The sequence below is a fragment of the Caretta caretta genome, chromosome 11 (genome assembly GCF_965140235.1).
Source record: "Caretta caretta isolate rCarCar2 chromosome 11, rCarCar1.hap1, whole genome shotgun sequence".
NCBI classification, from domain to species: Eukaryota; Metazoa; Chordata; order Testudines; family Cheloniidae; genus Caretta; species Caretta caretta.
The window spans coordinates 80710068-80731393 of record NC_134216.1 but is presented as its reverse complement, the minus strand read 5'-3'; the positions used below and the strand labels follow the sequence as shown (position 1 = coordinate 80731393).

Here is a 21326-nt window from a genome sequence, read left to right as displayed (position 1 = left end):
TCCTGGACACAGTACTCCAAATAACAGTATCATAGCATCTGGGGACTAATGCTGATATGGCTGAGGTAGGGGAGACATTTATCATGCAATCTAGACCTTCATGTCATGTCTACTTTCCTTATCCTTAATATAGATTGGTTTAACTTTCTTCTAATATGGCACATCTCTCCATTATATCCTTTCCCCTCCTTCTGTCACCATAGTTGCCACCCTATACCAGAAACCTACTGACTGCTATAACTACCTACATGCCTCCAGCTTTCATCCAGACCACAGCACACGATCCATTGTCTACAGCCAAGCCCTAAGATACAACCACATTTGCTCCAACCCCTCAGACAGAGACAAACACCTACAAGATCTCTATCAAGCATTCTTACAACTACAATACCCACCTGGTGAAGTGAAGAAACAGATTGACAGGGCCAGAAGAGTACCCAAAAGTCACCTACTACAGGACAGGCCCAACAAAGAAAGTAACAGAACGCCACTAGCCGTCACCTTCAGCCCCCAACTAAAACCTCTCCATCGCATCATCAAGGATCTACAACCTATCCTGAAGGACGACCCATCACTCTCACAGATCTTGGGAGACAGGCCAGCCCTTGCTTACAGACAGCCCCCCAACCTGAAGCAAATACTCACCAGCAACTACACACCACACAACAGAACCACTAACCCAGGAACCTATCCTTGCAACAAAGCCCATTGCCAACTGTGCCCACATATCTATTCAGGGGACACCATCACAGGGCCTAATAACATCAGCCACATGATCAGAGGCTCCTTCACCTGCACATCCACCAATGTGATATATGCCATCATGTGCCAGCAATGCCCCTCTGCCATGTACAAACCAGTCTCTACGTAAAAGAATAAATGGACACAAATCAGACGTCAAGAATTATAACATTCACAAACCAGTCGGAGAACACTTCAATCTCTCTGGTCACTTGATTACAGATTGAAAGTCGCAATATTACAACAAAAAAACTTCAAAAACAGACTCCAACGAGAGACTGCTCAATTGGAATTAATTTGCAAACTGGACACCATTAAATTAGGCTTGAATAAAGACTGGGAGTGGATGTATCATTACACAAAGTAAAACTATTTCCCCGTGTTTATCCCCCCCCCCCCATCCCACACTGTTCCTCACACATTCTTGTCAACTGCTGGAAATGGCCCATTTTGATTATCACTGCAAAAGTTTTGTTTCCCCCCCCACCCCCGCTGGTAATAGCTCACCTTAACTGATCGCTCTTGTTACAGTGAGTATGGTAACACCCATTGTTTCATGTTCTCTGTGTATATAAAATTGTCATACTGTATTTTCCACTGCATGCATCCGATGAAGTGAGCTGGAGCTCACGAAAGCTTATGCTCAAATAAATTGGTTAGTCTCTAAGGTGCCACAAGTCCTCCTTTTCTTTTTATGAATACAGACTAACACGGCTGCTACTCTGAAACCTATCATGTGAGTTGCTCAAAGGGGCCAGGAAGCGGCTGATGTCTTCCCCAGCATGGGCAAGTCCCTAACAGGCTTTGAACTAGCATGGCCAGCTTCTGCACAGCCGCCCTGCAGCCCACCACAATGGGGCCACGCAACAAGTCAGAAGGGGGGTGGCTAGAAAGCACGGCCCGCTGGTAACATCTGCCTGGCGAGAAGCCATAGAGCAGCTGCAGCCAGGTGGTATGGATTAGAATAGCCCAGCAGCTGCTGTAATCAAAAGCTGGGCGAATAACAGGTTTCTCAGATCTCTGCAATTCCAAATAGTTGGCGGGGAAGGCGCATTTCAGGTTGAACCACAAAGATTTTTTATTTAGTTGTTCTCAGTGACTGAAAAGGTCAGTAAAAAATTAGTTCCAGGTTGACCAAGATACTTTGTTTGACCTGAAGTGAAACGCCTTGCTCTGATTTCAAGCATTTTCTTAAAAAAAATAAAATAAAGGAATTTTCAAAACAAAAAGTCATTTTGAATCAAAAACTCAATGTTGCATTTTGAAAACGTGAAACCAAAACATTTCAATCTCTTCAGATTTTTTACACCAAAACAATTTGGCAAATTCAACATGAATTCTCAAAACATTTTGATGTCACTGAATTTCCTCTTTTCCCCCCTAAAAATAAAATTGGTTAAAAAATTCCACCCCTCTAGGCTACTCGACAGTAAGGCTGGGGTCTGTGTCGAACTGGCCAGGGAGCCATTACTGAGTCCTCTCCATCTTCTGCTGCGGCCACTCTCAGTCAGCATGCTGAGGGTATGTCTACACTACCCACTGGATCGGCGGGCAGCGACCGATTTATTGCGTCTAGCCTAGGTGCGATAAATCGACCCCCGAGTCTCCCATCGACTCCAGAACTCCAGCGCCGTGAGCGGCAGCCGTCGACTCACCGCCGTGGAGACACCGCAGTGGGTAGATCTAAGTACGTCGACGTCAGCTCCGTTATTCACATAGCTGAAGTTGTGTAACTCAGATTGATCCCCCGCCCCCACCCGTGTAGACCAGGGTTGAGTCAGTACCATGACTTCTAGTCACTTAAACATGTTCTCACATTGCCTTTTTACATCAGATCATTCACTGTATGTCTAATCTAAAGCTGCAGGAACTTTGAGGGTAGAAAAAGAAAATTATGTTATAATGGAAAGTAACACCCTACAAAAAAGTTTCAACTGCGGGAAATATAACTTACTAATTTCTTCATGGAGTTCACCTAAAAAGAGAGAGAAAGAAATCCACATAAATAATTAGAAGCTTGTAATATTTTATCTGAGTGCATCCAGATTTAGGCCTGATCCTGCAAACACTTATTCACGTGTAAGAGTCCCACTGAATTGCATAAAGTTACATATTGGCTTATGTCTTTGCAATATCTGGGTTCAATTGTCATTACATGGGATTTTTCTTTGCTGCCTAAAACTTCATGTTAGATATTTCATTAGAAGAAAAATAGAACTTACTGATATTTTCAAGGTGTTTCCCTAAAATAAAACAAAAACAAATACAAATGAAAACCTTTTGTAGTGGTAAACACCCATTTTTTCATGGTTTGTGTGTATAAAAAGATCTTCTGTACTTTCCACAGTATGCATCCGATGAAGTGAGCTGTAGCTCACGAAAGCTTATGCTCAAATAAATTGGTTAGTCTCTAAGGTGCCACAAGTACTCCTTTTCATTTTTCTTTCATGTTGCTTTACACTTCTGGATTCACTACACATACAGATCGATCCTTTCAAAGGTTTAGAGCTCTGAATTATTTGTAGGATTCAGGCCAATTCTGCTTCACAGACCCTAATCTCCTGTTGGCTTCACTAGCAATCGAGAGTGCAAAGACTGCAGGATCAAATCCTAACATGGGAATAGTTTGTTGATATGACTTGAACCTTCAATATTTATTTGCTTCTCTAGCTAGGGAGGTTGTGAAATCTCTATCACTGGAGGTTTTTAAGAACAGATCAGACAGGCACCTTCAGGGATGGTCTAGGTATGCTTCACCCACATGTACCAAGGCAGGATGGGGGGAAGTGGCAGGACTAGAAGACCTCTTGAGGTCCCTTCCAATTCTGCATTTCTACAATTCTCTTGGTCTTTATTCGTGCTGTTGCTTTTACTATAAAGATTAAGGGTAGTATTTTCCTAGCTCTGTTCCCACTGAAGTTAGTGGGAGTTTCACCATTGACTTCAGTACGAGCAAATTTAGGCCAGTCCTGGGTGTTTTTGATAATGCCACCCTAATAGGTTTAGACGGTCCCTTGTCTGCCACAACGCTATTATGTTATGGCCCCAATTCAGGAAAGCACTTAAGCATGTGTTTCAAGATAAACACTTGCTTAGGTGCTACGTTGAATTGGGGCCTCGGCCTATAATCACTTGGATGCTACAGCGAACAATAAAACAGCGTCAGAGTTTCTATTGGAAACCTTTATTTCTGTTCCTTTTCATGTTTCTCCCATTGCCTTTTGGTGACCTTAGTGCATAGTGAACCTTGGGGAGGGAGGGGGATTGTGCTGGAGAATAGAGTTAAAATTCTTCATATGAGATGACTATGTTCAAAAGGGAATACGAGGAAAATGCTAACTTACCGATTTCTGCCTGCAATCTCCCTAAGGAAAGAAGAAAAAACAAAACAGATAAAAATAAATACAAATGTCGTGCTCCTGTCCAGGTGCCTACAGATATGAAAGACCGTTTTCATTACAAGCACAAAATTATTCTTTCTTATTACCGTATATGTCTCCCAGTAGGCACCCTCGGGTTACAGGTCAGACCTGTGTTAGTTGTGCCCAATTTTGCAAATCTTTATGCACCGGAAGAGCATTATTCATACGTGTGATCCTGTGTGGGGCTGGGCTCTGGAAATTATTTTGGAAGGGTTACCGGTTTGATGGGTGCAAGACGGTTTTGTCTGCTCACTTGTTACTGATCTTTTTTCCATTTTTTGTGCATCCCAAACTCCTGTTCACTACTCTGGGAGTTCTGCACACAGAAGGAATGAAAAGTAGGCCTTGAAATCACTAATACTTTACTAACAATTTGAGGCTATGGCTTGTTTTCTACTTTTCTGGTTAATAGAATCAGAGCTGTCAGCAGCGGTGTAGCTCAGTGAATTGTTGATTTTTCTGTTCGGTGGCCAAACTGAACGTTGCCCCCCCCCACACACACACACACTTTTGTTGTTTCAGTTTGTTTTTTCCTTCACAAAATGAGAAATGAAAAAAACAAAACAGTTTGGTTGAACAAAATGTTTAGAATATCAATCTGAATGGCTATTTTGAAACAAAATATTGATTCAAATTGACACTCTCTAAATGAAATATTGATTTGAATTCACATTTTTGAAACAAACCATTTTACCATTTCTGAATTCTTAAGTGTTTTCAGTTGAAATTATTCAGTGAATTCAACCCAAATTTGCAAATAGTTTCAGTACCCTAAAAAACATATTTCAGTGAATTTACAATCCCCCCTCAAAAAAACAAAACAAAAAACCACCCCAGCCAAGCTGAACGCCTTATGCCGAAGATTACAACTTGGGCAACACATTCTAGCATTTTTATAACAATAATTAATAATGATGTGGCTGAGGCAGGGGACTGGATTTTCTGCTACTTTGTGGGCCCTTTTGACGTCTAGACTAAAAAGCAATTGGATGTCCCAAGCTGAAGGCTTCCCTGGTGTGATGGAGTCCCTAGCAGGCCCAGAGCTGGTGTACTCAACTTCTGAACCACCCCCTCAGCAGCCTCTGGGGAAGAAGGTGTGCTGGGGCTGGAAAATGACCAGAGTGACACAGATTATGTCTGTGCTGGGTCTGCAGGACTGGTCCCAGAGTCAGGGAGCCGTAACTTGCTCTTTTATGTCCTCCTCTGGCCACAGCTGAAAATGGGAGCCAGCACTTCTATTAGTTATTTATTATTTGCATTGGGTAGTTCAGAGGAGCTCCAGCCCTGGGTCAAGACCCCGTTGTGGTAGGTGCTGTACAAACACAGAATAAAGACAGACGCTGTTCCAAAGAGTTGATTTGGGCTTGGATTTTCCAAGCAGGTTAAGTGTGTAAGGGCCCCAAGTTTCATTGACATTCAGTGGAAAGTGGGTGCCTAACTGCCTTCGGATCTTTTGAAAATCCCAGACTTTACATTTATTCACAAAGCCTGGGGTGTCATGTCATTTCCGTACCGGTGACTGAAGCCTACAGTACTTACGAGGTCTTTGTCTACACTACGCAGCTTTTAGCGACACGACTGTCGGCAAAGCCCTGTTGCTAAAAGTCGGGCAGCGTAGCCGCTGTTTGTTGGCTCTTTTGCCGACAAAATACTCCCACCCCCAATGAGCAGCGTTCGCTTTGTTGGCAGGAGAGTGCTTCTGCCAACAACGTTCTGTTCACACTGGCACTTGTCATGGCAAAACTTTTGTCTTTTGGGGGGGGAAGGGGGTTAACACCTCTGAACAACAAAAGTTTTGTCGTTCAATTGCCAGTGTAGACACAGCCTAGGATGCAACTCCATACAAACCATTGCATTAGAGGAGGTTATAACTTACTAATTTCTTCTTGAAGATCACCTTGAAAAAAAAGGGAAAGAACTAGATCAGTAAATGAAAGCCTATCAAGAGCTTTGTTTCTCAAGGCTATGGATCTCAAGGTCAGCTTTCATTATAAGCACTCTAATTAATCTACTTTGACCCCAATCCCAAATGGGCAGTTGGCTGTAACCCTGTAAAGAGCCGCTGACTTGAACAGGACAACGAGACGAAAGCTCAGTACGTGCTTAAGTCTCTGTACCCTGGGCGCCGGAATTACTGTCGATTTCCAGGGCACAATGCACAGCAGTGAAGATAGGTGTCTGCAGGATCAGGGCCTCTGGTCATATTTCCTTGGTAGGGCAGTAAGAGCAGATCTACACCACAGACGCCTGTTGGCATAGCGACGTCAGCCAGGCACGTGGGGAGACAGAGGCGCCGAGTTCCTGCGTTCCCTGGGTTGCTCGACCCCTGCCGTGCCCCATGCTCCACCCCCACCAATCCCCACTCCTGCCCTGCCTCGTCCCACCCCGCTCCCCTGTCACATCTCTTCCCACCCTATTCTTCCCCCTCCCCCTGCCTCTTCCTGTCCCTGCGCCACTCCCTCCCCGCAGCCCCTCCTGCACGCCGCTGAACAGCTGACCCCAGCAAGTGGGAGGCACTAGGGGAAGGCGGGGGGGTGCTGATTGGGGAGCTGCTGGTGGGTGCTGAGCATCCACGATTTTTTTCCATGGGTGCACCAGCCCCAGAGCACCCACGGAGTTGCCACCTAGGTGGGGAGGCATGGGTGGTAAGTGACTCCCACATTTGGGGAGGCTAAGCCTGAGAGCTGGAAGCTCCCGAGAGATGGGAGGGGCCACTGGCACCTGGACTGTGGCCACGACACCTGCCCCCCCGAGCCCAGCCTGCTCAGCCTCCTTCCCCTGAGGCCCTGCCTATACTCCACCCCCACTCCACCCCAGGCCCTGCTCCCACCACCCACACCTCTCCACCCGAGGGGTCCTGCCACCCGTGCTGCTCTGCCCCCTCACCCAAGGGCCCCCGTCCTGTCACCGGTGTCTCTCTGCCTCTCCGGGGGTGCAGAGTCGCAAGAGGGTGGCGGGGGAATCACGGGACAGGAGTGGAGAAGCGCGAGAAGCAGGCAGTGGGGCCTGGGGAAAGGGGTGGGGATGTGGGGGAAGGGGCAGAGAGGTGTGAGAGGCAGGGGTGGGGGGTGCCGGGGAAGGGACAGAGAAGCGTGAGAGGCAGGTGGGGAATGTGGGGGAAGTGGTGAAGAGTCACAAAAGGCAGGTGAGGGGGCCACAGGAGAAAGGGGTGGAGAAGCATGAGTGGTGGGTGGAGGGGCCATGGGGTAAGAGGCAGGGCAGGAAGAGGAGCAGTGTGGGTAGGGGGTCATGGGGGAATGCAGGAGTGGGGTCTCAGGGTGGAGTGTGGGCAGGGCCATGGGCCAGGGCCCTTTCAGGGGCAATGCTCCAAAGGCAGCCAGGCAGCTCCAAAGGGGGGTGCCCTGCATCCTGTTTGGGAAGGCTTTAGCCTTCCCTGGCCTATTATACCCACTGCCCTTGTGGGGCGGTGTGATCCCTGGCTGACAGGGCTGTGCTGTGGAGATCCAGTTATAACGGCAAACCGTGCCATGACCGATATTGCTTGTTTCGCTCGTGGGGGTGGCTTTACTATATCATACAAAGCACGGCTTTGCTGGCACAGGCCCCATCCGCACTTTCCCCCTGTGATCTACTGGGATTCCTAGACCCGGAAAGTGCTTCTGATGTAGACAAATCCTTGCAGGTGAAAAGTGCATTATGGTTTCCCGGGCCTGAAAACACTTAGGCATGTAAGAAAAATTTCTCACGAACACAAGTGTCTGAAGGACTGGAGCGTTACCGTCAAAGGTTTACCGTTTGGAATGGTGCAATATGTTTAGGCCCGATCACTAATTACTGCTAGAGAGGCAGTGTGGCCCAGCAGACACAGCACGGGGACTCAGGTGACATGAGTTCTAATCATGGTTCTGCCACTGGCCTGCTGGGAGACCTGGGCATGTTAGTTGCCCCTTCTGTGCCTCAGTTTCATGATCATGATCTCTAAAGTGCTTTGAGATCTACCGATGAAGTTTCTTTACAGAAGAGCTCGGTATTCTTACTGCTTACTAGTCTTTGTAAACCTTCATTCTTTGGGAACCTCCTCCTCCCTTCAAGCTTCAGAGGGGGAGCCGTGTTAGTCTGGATCTGTAAAAGCGGCAAAGCGTCCTGTGGCACCTTACAGACTATCAGACGTACTGGAGCATGAGCTTTCGTGGGAAGTGGGTGTTCACCCACGAAAGCTCATACTCCAGTACGTCTGATAGTCTGTATGGTGCCACAGGACGCTTTGCTGCTACTCCCTTCAGTTTCACCGGGAGTATGAGCTATTCAGGAATGAGGGAAAGTCAGTCCTTCAAAGTATTTTAAAATCCTGGTTGCATTATGACTTCCCATAACATAGCGTGGGGATTACTGTTAATAAGTTATTGACGTTACCTGTGATTTTTCAGTTGACCTTGTCCCTTAAATTAAAAACTTAACTGCACACAACTTCACATATGAGGTGATATTGGAGGAAGGGAATGAAACTTACTGATATTTTCAAGAAGTTTCCCTAAAATAAAACAAATGGATAAATACATTATTTAAGATTTTTTTCACTGAATGGAGATATTAAGGAGTTTTCCATTTTATTTTGATTTACAGTTTCAAGAAAACCATTACTCAAATTAGAACTTCCACCACTGCAACAGACTACCAAGGGAAGTGATGGATTCTCCATCTCTTGATGTCTTCGGACCAAGACGGGACGTCTTTCTGAAAGATCTGCTGAACACAGAGTACTGGACTCAATACCGGGGTAACTGGGTGAAATACTCTGGTTTGTGTCATGCAGGAGGTCAGACTAGATGATCTGATGGTCCCTTCCAGCCTTAAATCTATGAATGAATTACATTTGGATTCATGATACAAGGTGGGTGAGGTAATGTCTTTTATTAGAACAACCTCTGTTGGTGAGAGAGACAAGATTTCGAGCCACACAGACCTCTTCTTCAGATCTAGGAAAGGTAATCTGAGCTCATAGCTAAAGGCAAGGTGGAACAGATTAGTTAGCATATATTGTAAGGGACCATTCAAGGTAGTGTCCCATTAACACCTGCAGTCATAGGACAAAAAGCCCTGGTCTACACTAGGACTTTAGATCGAATTTAGCAGCGTTAAATCGATTTAAACCTGCACCCGTCCACACAATGAAGCCCTTTATTTCGACTTAAAGGGCTCTTAAAATCGATTTCCTTACTCCACCCCTGACAAGTGGATTAGCGCTTAAATCGACCTTGCCGGCTCGAATTTGGGGTACTGTGGACACAATTCGATGGTATTGGCCTCCGGGAGCTATCCCAGAGTGCTCCATTCTGACCGCTCTGGACAGCGCTCTCAACTCAGATGCACTGGCCAGGTAGACAGGAAAAGAACCGCGAACTTTTGAATCTCATTTCCTGTTTGGCCAGCGTGGCAAGCTGCAGGTGACCATGCAGAGCTCATCAGCAGAGGTGACCATGATGGAGTCCCAGAATCGCAAAAGAGCTCCAGCATGGACTGAACGGGAGGTACGGGATCTGATCGCTGTTTGGGGAGAGGAATCCGTGCTATCAGAACTCCGTTCCAGTTTTCGAAATGCCAAAACCTTTCTGAAAATCTCCCAGGGCATGAAGGACAGAGGCCATAACAGGGACCCGAAGCAGTGCCGCGTGAAACTGAAGGAGCTGAGGCAAGCCTACCAGAAAACCAGAGAGGCGAACGGCCGCTCTGGGTCAGAGCCCCAAACATGCCGCTTCTATGATGAGCTGCATGCCATTTTAGGGGGTTCAGCCACCACTACCCCAGCCGTGTTGTTTGACTCCTTCAATGGAGATGGAGGCAATACAGAAGTAGGTTTTGGGGACGAAGAAGATGATGAGGAGGAGGTTGTAGATAGCTCACAGCAAGCAAGCGGAGAAACCGGTTTTCCCGACAGCCAGGAACTGTTTCTCACCCTAGACCTGGAGCCAGTACCCCCCGAACCCACCCAAGGCTGCCTCCTGGACTCAGCAGGCGGAGAAGGGACCTCTGGTGAGTGTACCTTTTAAAATGCTATACATGGTTTAAAAGCAAGCATGTGAAAGGATTACTTTGCCCTGGCATTTGCGGTTCTGCCTTTGCAAAAGGTTTCTGGGGAGGGCAGCCTTATTTCGTCCTTCATGGTAGGACACTTTACCACTCCAGGCCAGCAACACGTACTGGGGAATCACTGTAGAACAAAGCATTGCAGTGTATGTTTGCTGGCATTCAACCAAAATCCGTTCACGCGGTGGGAGGAGGCAAAATGCGACCTTGTAACGAAAGCACATGTGCTATGTATGTAATGTTAACTTTCAAGGTTTACCCTGAAAGAGTGTAGCCACTGTTTTATAAAATGTGTCTTTTTAAATACCGCTGTCCCTTTTTTTTTCTCCACCAGCTGCATGTGTTTCAATGATCACAGGATCTTCTCCTTCCCAGAGGCTAGTGAAGCTTAGAAAGAAAAAAAAACGCACTCGCGATGAAATGTTCTCCGAGCTCATGCTGTCCTCCCACACTGACAGAGCACAGACGAATGCGTGGAGGCAAATAATGTCAGAGTGCAGGAAAGCACAAAATGACCGGGAGGAGAGGTGGAGGGCTGAAGAGAGTAAGTGGCGGGCTGAAGAGAGTAAGTGGCGGGCTGAAGACAGGGCTGAAGCTCAAAGGTGGCGGCAGCGTGATGAGAGGAGGCAGGATTCAATGCTGAGGCTGCTGCAGGACCAAACCAGTATGCTCCAGTGTATGGTTGAGCTGCAGCAAAGGCAGCTGGAGCACAGACTGCCACTGCAGCCCCTCTGTAACCAACCGCCCTCCTCCCCAAGTTCCATAGCCTCCACACCCAGACGCCCAAGAACACGGTGGGGAGGCCTCCGGCCAACCAGCCACTCCCCCACAGAGGATTGCCCAAAAAAAAGAAGGCTGTCATTCAATAAATTTTAAAGTTGTAAACTTTTAAAGTGCTGTGCTTAAAGTGCTGTGTGGCATTTTCCTTCCCTCCTCCACCACCCCTCCTGGGATACCTTGGTAGTCATCCCCCTATTTGTGTGATGAATGAATAACGAATGCATGACTGTGAAGCAGCAATGACTTTATTGGCTCTGCAAGCAATGATTAAAGGGAGGAGGGGAGGGTGGTTAGCTTACAGGGAAGTAGAGTGAACCAAGGGGCGGGGGGGTTCATCAAGGAGAAACAAACAGAACTTTTACACCGTAGCCTGGCCAGTCATGAAACTGTTTTTCAAAGCTTCTCTGATGCGTACCGCGCCCTCCTGTGCTCTTCTAACCGCCCTGGTGTCTGGCTGCGCGTAACCAGCAGCCAGGCGATTTGCCTCAACCTCCCACCCCGCCATAAACGTCTCCCCCTTACTCTCACAGATATTGTGGAGCACACAGCAAGCAGTAATAACAGTGGGAATATTGGTTTCGCTGAGGTCTAAGCGAGTCAATAAACTGCGCCAGCGCGCCTTTAAACGTCCAAATGCACATTCTACCACCATTCTGCACTTGCTCAGCCTGTAGTTGAACAGCTCCTGACCACTGTCCAGGCTGCCTGTGTACGGCTTCATGAGCCATGGCATTAAGGGGTAGGCTGGGTCCCCAAGGATACATATAGGCATTTCAACATCCCCAACAGTTATTTTCTGGTCTGGGAATAAAGTCCCTTCCTGCAGCTTTTGAAACAGACCAGAGTTCCTGAAGATGCGAGCATCATGCACCTTTCCCGGCCATCCCACGTTGATGTTGGTGAAACGTCCCTTGTGATCCACCAGAGCTTGCAGCACTATTGAAAAGTACCCCTTGCGGTTTATGTACTCGGCGGCTTGGTGCTCCGGTGCCAAGATAGGGATATGGGTTCCATCTATAGCCCCACCACAGTTAGGGAATCCCATTGCAGCAAAGCCATCCACTATGACCTGCACATTTCCCAGGGTCACTACCCTTGATATCAGCAGATCTTTGATTGCGTGGGCTACTTGCATCACAGCAGCCCCCACAGTAGATTTGCCCACTCCAAATTGATTCCCAACTGACCGGTAGCTGTCTGGCGTTGCAAGCTTCCACAGGGCTATCGCCACTCGCTTCTCAACTGTGAGGGCTGCTCTCATCTTGGTATTCATGCGCTTCAGGACAGGGGAAAGCAAGTCACAAAGTTCCATGAAAGTGCCCTTACGCATGCGAAAGTTTCGTAGCCACTGGGAATCGTCCCAGACCTGCAACACTATGCGGTCCCACCAGTCTGTGCTTGTTTCCCGAGCCCAGAATCGGCGTTCCACAGCATGAACCTGCCCCATTAGCACCATGATGCATGCATTGGCAGGGCCCATGCTTTCAGAGAAATCTGTGTCCATGTCCTGATCACTCACGGGACCGCGCTGACGTCGCCTCCTCGCCCGGTATCGCGTTGCCAGGTTCTGGTGCTGCATATACTGCTGAATAATGCGTGTGGTGGTTAATGTGCTCCTAATTGCCAAAGTGAGCTGAGCGGGCTCCATGCTTGCCGTGGTATGGCGTCCGCACAGAAAAAAGGCGCGGAACGATTGTCTGCCGTTGCTCTGACGGAGGGAGGGGCGACTGACGACACGGCTTACAGGGTTGGCTTCAGGGAGCTAAAATCAACAAAGGGGGTGCCTGTACATCAAGGAGTATTTCAGGCAGGACTGCACGGAGGGTTCCAATAAGAAATGGTGCACCTAAGTTATCGTTGTTATTGGAACAAGGAGGTTAGCCTGGCCTCTGATTGATACATGGCTAGATTTACCTCGCTGCACCTTCTCTGTGAGTGACTGCAGTGTGACCTAGAGGAATGAGTCCCCTAGACAGGGGAGGAGGCAAATGAGTACAAAACAAATCTGGTCTATTTCTTGTTTTGACCCACTCCATCTATCTTTTACATCTTTGGCTGGCAGCAGACGGTGCAGAAGGACTGCATGCCATCCACATCTCATGGCTGCTTGGCAGAAGATGGTACAGTACGCCTGCTAGCCATCCCCATCTCTTGCCTGCCTGGCAGAAGATGGTGCAATACGACTGCTAGCAATCCTCATCTCTTGCCTGCCTGGCAGAAGATGGTACAGTACGACTGCTAGCAGTCCGTATCGCCTGCCTGCTCACCATAAGATGGTTCAATAGGACTGACTGCAGGACTAAAGAGAATGACCTGGTCAAGTCACTCCAAATTTAGTCCCTGCGCCCATGTCTGCCCAGGCGCTCCCAGCCGACGCGGCCAGGAGCACCTCGGACACGATGAGGACGACTACCAGTCGTATTGCACCGTCTGCTGCCAGAAGGCAAGGGGTTGCTGCTACTGTGCAGCAAAGCCGTACCGCGTCTGCCAGCACCCAGGAGACATAGGGTGACGGTTACCTGAGCGGGCTCCATGCTTGCTGTGGTATGGCGTCTGCACAGGTAACTCAGGAAAAAAGGCGCGAAATGATTGTCTGCCCTTGCTTTCACGGAGGGAGGGAGGGAACGGGGGCCTGACGACACGTACCCAGAACCACCCGCGACAATGTTTTAGCCCCATCAGAGCGCTCCATTGTGACTGCTCTGGACAGCACTCTCAGATGCCCGATTGTTTGCCATTGCTCTGACGCTGGGAGGGGCGCTTACAGGGTTGGCTTCAGGGAGCTAAAATCAACAAAGGGGGTGGCTTTACATCAAGGAGTATTTCAGGCAGGACTTCACAGAGGGTTCCAATAAGAAATGGTGCACCTAAGTTATTGTCCTTATTGGAGCAAGAAGGTTAGCCTGGCCTCTGATTGATACATGGCTAGATTTACCTCGCTGCACCTTGACTGCAGTGTGATCTAGAAGAATGAGTCCCCTAGACAGGGGAGGGGGGGGAAGCAAATGAGTACAAAACAAATCTGGTCTATTTCTTGTTTTGACCCACTCCATCTATCTTTTACATCTTTGGCTGGCAGCAGACGGACTGCATGCCATCCACATCTCATGACTGCTCGGCAGAAGATGGTACAGCACGACTGCTAGCAGTCCGTATCGCCTGCCCGCTCACCATAAGACGGTTCAATAGGACTGACTGCAGGACTAAAGAGAATGACCTGGTCAAGTCACTCCAAATTTAGTCCCTGTGCCCATGTCTGCCCAGGCGCTCCTGATCGACCTCACAGAGGCGACCAGGAGCACCTCAGACATGACGATGACGGCTACCAGTCGTACTGTACCGTCTGCTGCCACAAGGCAAGGGGTTGCTGCTACTGTGTAGCAATGCCGTACCGCGTCTGCCAGCACCCAGGAGACATAGGGTGACGGTTACCTGAGCGGGCTCCATGCTTGCCATGGTATGGCGTCTGCACAGGTAACTCAGGAAAAAAGGCGCGAAATGATTGTCTGCCCTTGCTTTCACGGGGGGAGGGAGGGAACGGGAGGCTGACGATATGTACCCAGAACCACCCGCGACAATGTTTTAGCCCCATCAGGCATTGGGATCTCAACCCAGAATTCCAATGGGCAGCGGAGACTGCGGGAACTGTGGGATAGCTACCCACAGTGCAACGCTCCGGAAGTCGACGCTTGCCTCGGTACTGTGGAAGCGCTCCGCCGAGTTAATGCACTTAATGCACTTAGAGCATTTACTGTGGGGACACACACACTCGAATTTATAAAACCGATTTCTAAAAAACCGACTTCTATAAATTCGACCTTATTCCGTAGTGTAGACATACCCAAAGAAAGGGTTAGTGAGTTACGGATTGTTGTAATAAGCCCAAATCCAGAGTCTCTGTTCAGTCCATGATTTTTAGTATCTAGCAGAGTGATGAAAGCCTTTTGAAAGCGGTGTGCAGGTTTCCTTTGAGGATAAGGACTGAGAGGTCAGATATAGAGTGATTGTTTTGGGAAAAGTGTTCACCCACAGGTGACAGGGTGTTTTGTCTTTTATCAGTTTCCTGGGAGTTCATCTGAGGGCTTGTCTACACGACACAGCTTTTAGCGACACGGCCATGTCGCTAAAAGTCTGGCAGTGTGAATGCTTTTTGTAGGCACTTTTTCCGACAAAATACTTCCACCCCCTATGAGCGTCTTTCGGGGTGGGGGTGGGGGGCTTTTTTAAGCACCTGTGAACTACAAAAGTTTTGTCGTTCAATTGGCAGTGTAGACAAAGCCTAGGAGTGTAGTGATTGTCTGGCTGCCCCCACAAAGGGCACAGCTACGCTCGCGTTCACAGCAGCGCAGCTGCACGTATGCCGCTGTAAGCGCGCGAATGGAACTGTTGTCAGACGATGGGAGAGACCTCTCCCTTCAGCTTAACTCCACCAGTCCCCGCGAGCAGCAGATGCTGAGTCAGCAGGACAAGCTCTCTCGCTGACATAGCACTGACTGTCCACACCGGCCCCTATGTCAGTGTAGCGTATGTTGCCAGTATACGTTGTGGCGTAGACATAGACATAGGTGTTGGGGCATTTAGTGCCCAAGTTGTTGTGATAGGCCTGTGCAGGATTCATGGATCTTGAAAGTGTTGTGGGGGGTTGATCACGGTAGCAATGGGGATACGGCTGCAGGTTTTGCATCTGCTCTGGTAGGGTCTGGTGCTGCTTTGACTTGGTGTGTCCTGGTCTGTGTGGAGCTTTGTTCTGATGATGGGCTTGGAGAGACTGGGGAGGTTGTCTGAAGGCCAGAAGTGGGGTTTAGGAAAGATTTATTTCAGGATGGGGTCCCTCTTCAGTATGGATTGTAGGTGTTTGATACCCCATCTGGATTCCAGTGTGGGGTGGTAGGTGGCAACTAGGCTGAGTTTTCATTCATGCTTGTGCATTCACTACGATTAGCTATCAAACAAATGAATACTTTCAGACATTTACAGGTCTGAATTACCTGTAGGATTCACACCAAATCTGCTTTTTCACGTACCCTAAACTCCTGTTGGCTTCACTAGCAGCATACAGTGTGCAAAGACTGCAGGGTCAGCTCCTACAATGCTAATAGTTGGCTAACATGACTTGAGCCTCTCATAGTTACCTGGTTCTGTACCTGAATCTTTAGCTGTTCTTCTGTCTTTACTCTGAAGATTATGAGTAGGGCTGCCCTAGCTCTGCTCCCGCTGAAGTTAGTCAGTCGTGAAACTCCCATTCAGCCAGAGCAAAGCAATGGGTGCTTTTGAAAATAAAAGTAGGACAGGGTTAGATTTTTTGTCTTCTGTGTCACAGGCCTGTAGCAGATCAGTGGTGTCAATTCAGAAAAGCGTTTAGACACATGCTTGGGTCCAGGCACATCGAAGTCAATGGGAATGCACATGCACTTAACTTTAAAGACTATCAGAGCTTTTTTGAATCAGATTATATCGTCATTTAATATTCATTTGATTCTGTAACTGAATCTTTATCCATTCTACTCTCCTTCCCATCAAGATTAATAAGCTTAGCTTTGTGTTTCTATTTACTTATTGTTGGATAAAGACACCAAGACAGAAGCTCTAATTTTAACTAATATAAAAACCTGACACCATAGAAGCAATGAAAAAGAACATTCAACAGGAAAGGAAGCCAACATGGGCAGCCAGCAGCTACAAAAAGCTCTTTCCATCCCCATCATCCTGGGGACACACCCTCTTTGTAACAGGCCAGACTGCCCCTTTCAGGGCCAGAGGGGCCAGGGACCAGACAGCCCTATTCCTGGGAGAAGCCCAATAGGCAGGTCCTGGGAATCATCAGACCCACTGAGCAGCATCAAGTGACTGGGTCTGAGATATTGATGAGGGCCCCAGCTCCATTAGGGAGCCTGGGACCAGGAGAATACTGTCCTGTAACTACACTCTAGACATCAGGAAGTGCAGCAGAGGATGCCAACAGGGTGGAGGCACCCACATGATAGATTTACATCAAGACCAGCCAGCCATGGTTGATGGGTCATTAAGGAGAATGAACTCTGCCAGTGGGCATCTCCAGAGGATGTTGCAGAGAGCATATGGACAATGGAGGCCCAGTGACTCAGCGGGACATGAAAGACATGTGATCCCTGACTCCATGTTTGTGCCAGTAACTTTCCATGCACACAGGCTGAGGGTATAAAAGTGGAGACGGTGACATAATTTCTTCGCCTCTTTCCTGTTCCACATTTCTGGACTACAATTTCTAACAAAGAAGAGCTTTGAACAATGGACTGAGGACCCCAGTATTTGGGATGAACCAAAGATTTATTGCAAGCTAGCAGATTTAACATCACTGCTATTATCCTGACCTACAGACTCTGAAACCAGCTGCAAAGTATCTGATTCATTTTAATCTCAACTCTCTTCCTTTTCAAAGCTATTAATAAACCTTTAGTTTTTAGTTACTAAAGGATTGGCTATCAGTGTGATTTTAGGGTAAGATCTGGAAGAGCCTAATATATGTGATTTCTGGTTTTAATAATCACGTATCACAGACGTCTGATTTGTCTGGGTGATGGAGCTCTTGCCGTGTCCCATATCAAGCAGTGGGACACAGACTATTGCAGACCAAGGAGGGGAGCAAGTTTCAGAGCTCTCACAGAGAATGCGCTGCCAGTTGCCTTCTCCCCACCCTATAGGTGTCTAAATCCCTTAGGCACTCAAGCTTCTGCCTTTGGGGATGCACACAACTGCCTAAGTCCTGGTGGCACAAAGGTGCTTGGGGAGATACTCTGGCTAGGCATTCCCCTGTCTAGCCTGTGGGACCTGATCCAGTAGGCATGCCCAGACCACACATTACACAAAGAAAAGGTGTGAGCAACCAGATCAGGAAGAGTGAGAGAAAGTGAGTGTCTCTGCATCTGTCCCAGAATACCCAGTTGCTAGGGCACTCACCTAGGGTGTGGGAGACCCAAGTTCAAGTCCCTGCTCCTAATCGGGCAGAACAGGGATTTGGAAAGAAGCTCTCCCACAGCCCAGGTGACTGCTTTAACCACTGAGCTCCAAGGGGCCGAAGCAAGTTGAAGGGGAGAGGACTGCTGCCCAGAAGAACTGGAGGGAATCCTGCAGCCCCAGAGAAGCCCTCTTTCACCTGCACTGGAATGGCAGCACCCACCCAATTGGGAAAAGGACAGGGTTTCTTCATGACGTGGTGTGAGCATTATGGATATAGTGAGATGGGGGGCTCTCTCTCTCACTGTCTGGAGTTAGGAATTGCAATACTTAAGTCTCTTTTAGGACCTAGACCTTGGTGAGTAGATTAAAACAAATCAAAAGGATACAAATGTGCACAGAAGATTATACTAAGAAGAATGTAACTTACGTTTTTCAGCCTGGATCTTCCCTAAGGAAAGAAGATAGATAAAGCAGAGTAAAAAAGAAATATCACAAGAATGAGCTTCTGGATAGGTTTTATTCTAAGCATTCTAATAATTTACATAGCTATTATGCTTGGCAGAATTCCATTTTTTAAAATCTTGATGGATAATGTTTATTTTAAGCTTTTTATATTTATCTATCTATCTGAATTCCTACAGTTGAGGGAACTTTGGGGGGGGGTGGTGGTGTCAGACAATGATTTGAGGACACTAGACATGAGATTGAGAAAGGTAAATCTTTATAACCATTAAAACCCAAATTCTCAGCCTTGCATGTCCAAATATACAAAGTAAAGATCCTTAAATCAAACCCTAAATTCTCAAGCAGCATTTTTATTACTTTGCCTACCTGTAAACTTCTATTGTCTACGGAAATCTTCTTTGTTCAGTTTGTACATGTATGGCAAAATCAACATTGACCAACACTACCAATTAGAACCTTATCCTTCCAAGCTCAATTACTGTATCTCTTTAGTCATAGTAACTTATTATAGTTAGACTTTCCCAGTGAGTACCCTATGATTATTTGTCAATGTGCTTTACATGTATGGCCAGTCCTGAAAATGTATGTGGGAGTGAAGTTACTCATCTGCTTGAGGGCTGACCTATACACAACTGTAGAACTGGATGGGAAACAGTTTTCTTGCCCCTCGAAACATCTCAAGAACTACGGACTTGTTCAGCAGATCATGTTTCGTGAGACCACTCCCAAATATATTTGAGCAAACTGTATGTCAGTTATTGTTCAAATGCAACTGGCTACCCCCCCCCCCCGTATTCTTATAATTAAAACTATGAATAATTTTTAAAAAAAAAAGTATTTTCAAGAGGTCAACTTTTCTTTCCAGCTCAAATCAAGACAAAAAGTCAAAAAATCCCCTGAACTTCCACAAACTGAAAAACAGAACTTTATTCCAGTTCATGTCAATCAATGTTCTGTTTCAATAATTTGACCATGACCGGCTAACTCCTGTTAAAAATACAACCTGCTTGGTCTTCATCAGGTATTTTACCTCTGGTTAGCTAACACATGTAAGTACCAATGTTAGCATCTTGTTTTCCCAGTGAAAATGCACACTTAGGCATCTTAGAAAATCTCACTCTGTCAACACTGACCCAGCAAATGTTTGTGCACATGTGTAGGTGCATGCATAAGAGTTTGCTGGACAGGGGCATAAGGTATTTAAATATGTCCTGACTGCCAGAGATGCTGAGCACAAAGCACAACGGGAGTCTGTCTGAGCGATGGGTGAACATCGAGGCATTCCTCTCTCTATGGATTTAGGTGCCTAACTTCAGGCTACTATGGGTACACCTACATTGCACACTCCCTACAGCAGCGTGCAGAGTACAAACCCTGCATGCCCCCCTCGCATGGGGACAAATAGCTGTGTAGATGGTGAGTCACTGCTTAAGAGCGTAGAGTACAGACATGCCTGAACCTGACGGCTATGCACCCAAACAATTCTTCCCCCACCTACACAGCTGTTTTTAGCAATGTAGTGTCCTGCTGCCACCCTGCTTCTGGAGCCTTTCCTCACTGCCTCCCCCAGGCCAGAGTTTTTCACTGACTCATACCACATTGCAGTGTGGACACTGCCTGCTTTTCACTATGGCCTTGTCTACACTACCACGGTAAATTGACCTAAGTTACACTACTCCAGCTTCGTGAATAACATAGCTGGAGTCAATTTAGCTTAGGTTGACTTACTGCCGTGTCTGCACCGCCCTGCGTCGACAGGAGACGCTCTCCAATCGACTTACATTAATCTTCTCCTTCCAGTGGAGTACTGAAGTCGACCAGAGAACAAATCTGCTGTTGATTTAGTGGGTCTTCACCTGCTAAATTGACCCCCGCTGCATCGATTGCAGCAGCGTCGATCCCTGGTAAGTGTAGACATGGCTTATTATATGTAGCTACCCACACGCAACATGTCACTTCAAGTGGTGTGAAGTCTAGACAGCCTATGTGTGGTTCATCAATCCTTATTTGCTCTGTCCCATCTCTACCCTGTGGCATTGGGATTGTGGTGATAAGGATTTGGTAGGGTTATGGAGCTACATTTTCAGAAAGTGTACCCCCTCTGCAAATCAAGCCAGTCCAGGAGATTTCAAGTTTGGCACCCAAAAACTAAGGTATCCAAAGTCACTACTTGTAGTCACATTTGAAAATGTGGGCAACATTTCCATTCGCTTTAGGCCATGAAATGATGTCTGCCTGGACTCTCAAACATTATTTAAAATAAATTATATTAAACAATCAAATTAAAACACTGACAGACACACACAGGTATGATGTAGTGAAGAAGAGGGAATAACTTACCAATTTTTGCATGAAGGTTTCCTAAAACAAAACAAACCAGTGTAAGTTAGTATGGATTACTTAGGCTCTTCAGTTTCAGTAAATACATATCTAAAGAAAAGTCTTCATAGCCTCATGATATAGTTTCATTCTATTTTATCCTATTAAATATTCTTAATGATTCCACTGTGGCTGTAAAGTGGCATAAAGAAGCTATGATACTAGAATAATAACATTTTACACACATTTTGCATTCACTTTCATCGTCAAGGCAAATCCACTCAGGTGTAAATCATGAAGAAACCTTGAACATCAAGAATGCTACATAAATCATTCTGGAGAAAGATGTGCGCGCCTCAAAGAATGAAAACAAATTAATATCTGGATAACATGATGTGCATTTACAGCCAGATATTTAAAGATATTTAGATGCCAAACTCCCATTGATTTTCATGGGATTCAGGCACCTAAATACTTCCAAATATCTGACCCTTAGTGTTTCTTTCATAAGAACTGCATCTTGTCAGCAGTTCTCCATCTGTTTAACACCTCTTCAACTCTGAAAGCGTTCAGTTTCCCCTTCGTATCTTTGCATTACACGAGTTTACTGATGCAGAA

General features: G+C 46.9%; 1 protein-coding gene across 7 annotated transcripts in view; it reads right to left on the bottom strand.

Annotated features, from left to right (window-relative positions):
- The window catches only part of LOC125644668 (butyrophilin subfamily 2 member A2), a 63660-nt gene that overhangs the window by 9265 nt on the left and 33069 nt on the right, over positions 1–21326 (bottom strand). For all 7 annotated transcript variants that reach the window (XM_048868954.2, XM_075118206.1, XM_048868964.2 and 4 more), the window contains 7 exons: positions 20730–20750; positions 18352–18372; positions 8635–8655; positions 6040–6060; positions 4086–4106; positions 2964–2984; positions 2696–2716 (listed from right to left, as the gene is read on the bottom strand). In XM_048868954.2, coding sequence (XP_048724911.1) covers positions 2696–2716; positions 2964–2984; positions 4086–4106; positions 6040–6060; positions 8635–8655; positions 18352–18372; positions 20730–20750 — 147 coding nt within the window. The remainder of the gene's footprint in view (positions 1–2695; positions 2717–2963; positions 2985–4085; positions 4107–6039; positions 6061–8634; positions 8656–18351; positions 18373–20729; positions 20751–21326) is intronic.